Consider the following 6,699-nt stretch of genomic DNA (forward strand, 5'->3'; position numbering starts at 1 on the left):
GCGATAGCCTGGTATACGTACACGTGACTTGTTTCTCACATTCTAGGAAGATACCCGTGTGTCAGTTTCCAGAGCACGTTCCCATGGCCCCTGCTCAGGACCAGGTATGAAGACCAGCTCTGGGGGCATCAAGGACTGGGAGAGGAGCAGCAGGAACTGTGGGCAGCTGGGTCTCTGGGGAAGCAGGCATCTGGGGCAGGGTTGTGGAAGCTTCTAGTTGTTCCTTGTCTTAGGCTGGGCCCCTCAGGGAAGGAAGGAGGCAGCAGAGACCGAGGATGGCATGTAGCAGGGGAGGAAGGAAGGAGCCGTGGACCCATGTTCACATTTCAGTATCTGCTCTTCATTCCAGAAATGTTCTCCACGTGTCTCCTATGTCCTCGGTGCTATTTTCCTCCTGGGTCACCTGTAGTGAGAAGACAGGCGGTCCCTGACATGGACTGTGCCTCCTCAGCCTTCCTTCCTAGGTCCTGATCCCCCTTCCCCATCCTCTCCAGTCTGTCCCACGGAGGGTCAGAGCGGGAGCCGTCCTCAGAGCAGCCAGCGGGCACCTGTCAGCATTCTTCTAAATGTGGACACCTTGCGCCCAAATAATCTAGAGATGGTCTCCACAGGGTTTCCCACCATCCAGCCCCTCTACCCACTTCCTTCCAAGAAACCCTAGGACTATGTGCACATCCTTTGACAGCCCTTGACCCCACCCACTTCCTGCAGGACCCCCACAGTCTTCTTGGGAGTTGGGAAACTCTCGGAACAATCCCTGAGGCTTCCCGAGGGTGTGGACGGAGATGCGTCACCTGCTCTTTATTCCAAGTGGGCGCTGACCCTGTATGACCTGTGGGCTGCCCCTTCCACTGACCTGGCTCCTTCTAGGACTGACCTGGCTCTGTCTTCCTTGTCCATGACTCACAGTCAATCCATCGCTTCCTGTGGCCATAGATGGCAGAGACAGAGACGAGCAGCAGCAGCTTGGGGCCCAGGGAGAGAGCCACCAAGAGTGAAGGAGAGAGTTCTAGGTCTAGAAATGAAGGGACAGGAGGCAGCATCAGAGAGGGATCCAGAAGTCTACTCCCAGGGGCCTCCACTTACCCCAACCGAGGGAACCTGGGTCCATCAATGGTCTGAAGCTCATGAATTTCCCCTGTGAGAGCCTCGAGGCAGAATTCAGGGTAAGTACTCCCTTTCACTCACCTTTTCCCGGGCTGCCAGCTCTCCTTCCTAAGGGAAGACATGGGGACAATGAGAACTCAACAACATGCAAGTGAGCTTTACTGACTTGTTCCCCACACCCGATGGGGCAGGTCTGACACTCTCTTTCTGAGGAGGGAACAGGCTCATAGTTTACGGAGGGTCACAAGATGAGTGGGAAATCACTCACTGCTGTCCCGTAGGGTGAATCTGTGACCTTGTCTTTGGACCAGGACATGTCCAACCTTTCAGGGTCATAGCAACGAATATCAGCCCAGCCTCAAGTACAGTGAGGACAATGTCACGGTGAATGAGGTGCAAGGCTGTCCTGCTTTCTTCCATGCACGGGCCTCGATGACCCCATGTTCTCACGTGTTCAAGGAGCCCTCAGGGTGACCTGACCTCACAAGACCTGCTGCCTGGACAACACCCTAGAGAGGTAAGAAATGGGGCTTCAAACACCATCCAGCCCACCCAGACCCCGGTGCCAACATCAGGGAACATCTTTCTGTTGCACATAGATCACTGTTCTGGATGCATAGCTTCAGATTCTTTGCCTTTTTATAATGATTGCTTTTTGCTCTTAGATTTACATCAAGAAGTCCCAGTAAGTTTTTGAAATATACGGAATAATCTTTGAGGAAGAGCCAGAGACACCATTTTTACCCCTGGCATGTTGGCAGATGGTGGGTCCTAGCTGGGTGGCCCTCTGATCTTATACTCAGTTGAAGCAGGCGCATTGCCCATGTTTGCACCTGCTTCTAGAGGGCAGCCTGCAGCAGAGGCCTGGAGGAAGAGTGGGTACAGAGGTTTCACCCCTCCGCTCCATTTTAAAAAGTCAATAATAGCATCCGGCTCGCCTGTTCTCTGTCCAAGTATGACTCTTCTGTGCTGCCTTGTTGTCACTATTTCCCTTTGCCAGTCTTGCCTCCTTCCCTGTCTCACATGCACATAAATTGGGCAGCGCTCCACAGTGAGCTATCCCCCTTCTCGTATATCTTAGAGGCTGCTTCCCAAGGCAGGTGATCTGCGGAGTTTGTCTGGGAGGGGTCTGGAAACCCAGCTCTAAGGTGCAGAGACAGACCCGGGTCTCAGTCAGCTGACTGGCCAAGAGGTCCCCAGCCTGGTGGGTGGCGGGGCAGGGGTAGGGCCCAGCCGTCCCTGCTATTGTCACTGCTAAAACCTCACAGTGGTGACCTGGGATGATGTGAGCAGAGGATGGGAGTACCCTGGCAATCTGGAAATGAGTTGGGAATTACAGGAACTATGGGATTGGATGGGTGTTGCTGGGCTGATGCCTTTCAGAGAAAGACGATGCAAACTAAGACCAATGAATCACACCTGAAAGGTCAAGTGTGAAAGAGGACATCCGGGCAACATTGCAGACTCACACCTCCTAGAGCCGGAGGGAAGAAAAAGCTAAGGACGTAATTGGGTCCACCATCACCATAAGAGCATCGGCGCTACAGAGAAGACTGGATTCTCAGCTTCAGTGCACCTGCTTTGCCAGAACAGGGCCGTGATGGGGAACGATGGGAGACAGATACTGAGATGTGGGATAGGGACTTTGGAGACAGGGCATTCAAAGCCCTCAGGGCACTTGTGTCTGCTGAGGACAAGGCAGCACCTTAGTTACTCATCTCCGAATAGAACTTCTAAACCCAAAGGAAAAAGAATAAAAGGACAGTAAATTCTATGGAAATCTCGTTCTCAATAGTCCTTGAAGACAATGCCCAACCTTCAAAATCTCTGGGAGACAAAAGAGAAAATTCACCAAATCCAAAAGCTCAGTCACTTACACTGCTGCCCTCCCACCCTCACCAGCCAAAGGAAAGGGCAGGTGAAGGGGCCAAGGAGCCTGAAAGTTATTTAGAAATCCCACTGCCAGTATTAAATCCAACTTAAATTAGAAAATATTGAAATATGTCCCGCACATCAGGACACAGATTATAGGAAACTGTTTCAAAGTATGCCTGACTTGGGACTTGGGATGGTTGGCCAAGATCCCTCAGAGTCTGTGAATAGGGTACCTTCCATGGCAAGAGAGACTTGTGTGGTCATTAGGTAGGGTTTTGAGTGGGTTGTTATCTTGGATTATCAGAGTGGAGCCAACTTAATCACAGAGACCTTTACAAGTGAAGGAGGGAGACAGGAGAGTGGGAGCAGGAGGCATATTGACCGCAGCAAAAATAGGTCAGGAACGGGACCCTAGGCGCTGGAACAGCAAGGACACCGACTCTACCCCAGGGCAGCCAGAAGGAACGCTTCCTGACAACTCATTTCAGACTTTCTGCCTCTGGAAATGGAAGAAAGGAATGTGTGTCATTTTAAGCCACTGAGAGTGTGCTAATTACTACTGCAGCCATAGGAACCTGAAACAGGGAGGCAGGGACATTTTAAGAGAACCGTGCCAGAGTATCAAGAAGACGGTTGGAGCTTTCTTCCGCTGTGACCAGGACAGTGAGTGTGCAGAGAGAGCAGGGCTGTGCCTCAGGCTGCTTGGCATTTAACCTTGGCTCCTTGTTTTCCTGCTCGGGTCAGATCCCCTGAGCCTCGGTGTCCCCATCTATGAACAGGGAAGACGAGGCCCCTCCCTGTAGCTCTGGTGATACGGAGTAGCTTTCATGATGAAGATACAGTATCTGGCCTGGTGCCCCCCAGGGTCCTCCTTCATCGGTTCTCACCTGAATGGGAAGCTTGGGGAAGAGGAAGAAGCAATCTGCTAGAGGCACAGGTCTTCCTGGTGGTGGAGCCAGGTACTAGCTGTGCTGCTGAGACAAAGGATGCACCCCTGGGACCTTCCGTAATACCTGCACCATCAGAAAAGCCACCTTCCCTGCCTATGGCCAAGGGATGTGCAAAGACTCAGTTGCTGTTATGTGAGTTAGCGCCTGAATCGCATGAGGGATTTCTGGACAGACCCACAGCCAATACCCAACCTCTGGCCTCTCCTCCAAACTGGACTGTCTGTAGAAACAGGGAGCCTGGGCTGCTTCTCACTGTGACTTTTCTGAAGGTGAAAGAAAGACGTTGTCCCACATCCCTTCCCCGGGTGTGCTTGTCCTCACCGGAAGGGAGGGGAACGTAAGCTTCATGAGACAAAAGCCGTCGCCTGTTTTGTTCCCTGCGACTTCCACAGCACCCAGAGCAGGGAACACACCCAGCAGGTGCTGAGTAAGTGCTGAGTAAAGGGAGTACTGGCCACATGAAGCAGAGGTCTCTCCAGAGGCAGGGGTGAGGTGAGGCCTTGTAACTGGGAAAGTCGCTCAGACTTTCGGTCCCTCATCACTGGAACCAGAGGGCTGGTCAGGATTGGAAAAGGGAAGAGCTGGGAGCCTGCAGGCTGAGGTTCCAGATTTTCCACCAATTACCAGCCATAGGGCCTTGAGCAAATAGCACAACCTCTCTAGGCCTCAACGTCCCTGATCCATGGAAGGGGCTGATTCAGGGGCACCCATGACAGCACCTGATCCTTATCTGTTGCTCAAGCGATGGAGGACCTTCTTATTGACTTGTTGTCACAACCAGGGGACGGAGTGATACTCACTGCTCACAGTGACCTGGGTGCCTGGTCCAGACTTAAACTCCACCTCACGGGCCCCTTTCTGGAACGTCACACAGTAGTAGGTTCCAGCGTCTGCTGGGGTGATGTTACTGATGCGGATGGAAAAGTCCATGGCGTTTCTCCTTGTGGCGTCTGAAACATTTGTTACTCGAGGGGAGTGAGGGTACCCTCCGAAACTGAAGATTAACTCCCGGTCTGGCCCCGTCCCCCTGAACCACCTGATTTTCCCAACGGGGGCCAGGGAGGTCAGGGTGCAGTGCAGAGTGGCTGTCTCTCCAGCTGTGACAGACACCAGCTTCTCGGGCTGGATCACCTGCAGCTCCGCCTCACCTGCCACACCTGGAGGGAGAACAAAGCAGGTATTTAGCATCCTTGTGCGATCCTGTATGTCTGCTCAAGTGTTTATCCACAACAGCTTTCACTGAGTGCACACCGTGAGCCCAGCCCGCTGCGCGTACACAGCATGTAGCCCTCGCGACGAGCCTGTGACACGGGACCCTGTTGCAGACGAGGAAAGGAAAACACAGAGAGATTCAGTGATACACATATCACGTTTTCTTTATCCATTCATCAATAATGGACATTTGGGCTCTTTCCATACTATTGTTGATAGTGCTGCTACAAACACTGGGGTGCACGTGTCCTCCAATCTGTGTTTTTGTATACTTGGGAGAAATATCCAGTAGTGCAATTGCTGGCTAATGGGGTAGCTCTGTCTCTAACTTTCTGAGGAACCTCCATACTGCTTTCTAGAGTGGTTGCACCAGGTTACATTCCCACCAACAGTTTGAGAAGGTTTCCCTCTGTCCGCATCCTGGCCAACATCCGTTGTTTCCTAAGGCGTTACTTTTGGCCCTTCTGACAAGTGTGAGTGGTATCTAATTGTAGTTTTGTTTTGTATTTCCCTGGCGATGAGTGGTTTTGAGCATGTTTCTTCACGTATCTGTCAGTCGTTTGTACGTTTTCTCAGCCATCCAAAGGAATGCAATATTGCCAATAGCAATGACGTGAATGGAACCAGAGTGTGTTATGCGAAGGGAAATAGGTCAGTTGGAAAAAAGATACTGAATGATTCCAGTGATAGGTGGAGTTTAAGAAACAAAACAGATGAACAGAGGGGAGGGGAAGGAAAAGTAAAATAGGATAGAAATAGAAAAGGAGCGAACCATAAGAGACTTTTTAGCTATAGAGAACTATAGTGGGTTTCTGGAGGGGAAGTGGGTGGGGGGATGGGCTAATTGAGTGATGGGCATTAAGAAGCAGAATTGTCGTGATGAGCACTGGGTGTTATATGTAAGCAATGAATTATTAAATTCTATTCCTGAAACCAATACTACACTATATGTTAACTAACTTGAATTTATTTTGTTAAATATAATTTATTGTCAAATTGGTTTCCATACAGCACCCAATGCTCATCCCAACAGACATAAATAAATGGAAAAACTTCCTCTGTTCGTGCATTGGAAGACTTCATATTGTTAAGATGTCAATACTACCTAAATCGATCTACAGATTCAATACAATTGTTATCAAAACCCCCATGGCATTTTTTTTTTTTTTTTTGCAGAAATGGAAAAGCCCATTCTAGAATTCATATGCAGTTTCCAGAGACCTAGGTCACCAAACAATCCTGGAAAAGAAAATAGTTGGGAAACTCATACTTCTTGATTTAAAAACCTACTACATAGTATAATAATTAGAGTACTATAGTACTGAAAAGAATAGAGGGATAGAGCAATGAAATTGAATAGAAAGCCTAGAAATAAACCCTCACATATATGGTCAAAAGATTTTCAACAAGAGTGCCAAGACCATTCAGTGAGGGAAAGAGTACTCTTTTCAATATGAGATGCTGGGAAAACGGGATATCTACATGCAAAAAAAGAATTTGAACCCTCATTTTACTCTATATAGAAAAATGAGCTCATTGGATGAAGGGACCTAAA

The 6,699-nt window shown here is 49.8% G+C and overlaps 1 protein-coding gene across 1 annotated transcript; it reads right to left on the reverse strand.

Annotated features, from left to right (window-relative positions):
• On the reverse strand, positions 1–5,910 carry LOC123580395 (tyrosine-protein phosphatase non-receptor type substrate 1-like). Its single transcript, XM_045445071.1, has 4 exons — positions 4,733–5,910; positions 1,189–1,215; positions 878–1,015; positions 1–403 (listed from the first exon to the last, which is right to left on the reverse strand). Exons 1-4 carry the CDS (start codon positions 5,118–5,120, stop codon positions 384–386), a joined length of 573 nt encoding a protein of 190 aa, XP_045301027.1. The 5' UTR covers positions 5,121–5,910; the 3' UTR covers positions 1–383.
• Between the last annotated feature and the right edge of the window lie 789 nt (positions 5,911–6,699).

Source organism: Leopardus geoffroyi, chromosome A3 (assembly GCF_018350155.1).
Source record: "Leopardus geoffroyi isolate Oge1 chromosome A3, O.geoffroyi_Oge1_pat1.0, whole genome shotgun sequence".
Taxonomy (NCBI): Eukaryota; Metazoa; Chordata; class Mammalia; order Carnivora; family Felidae; genus Leopardus; species Leopardus geoffroyi.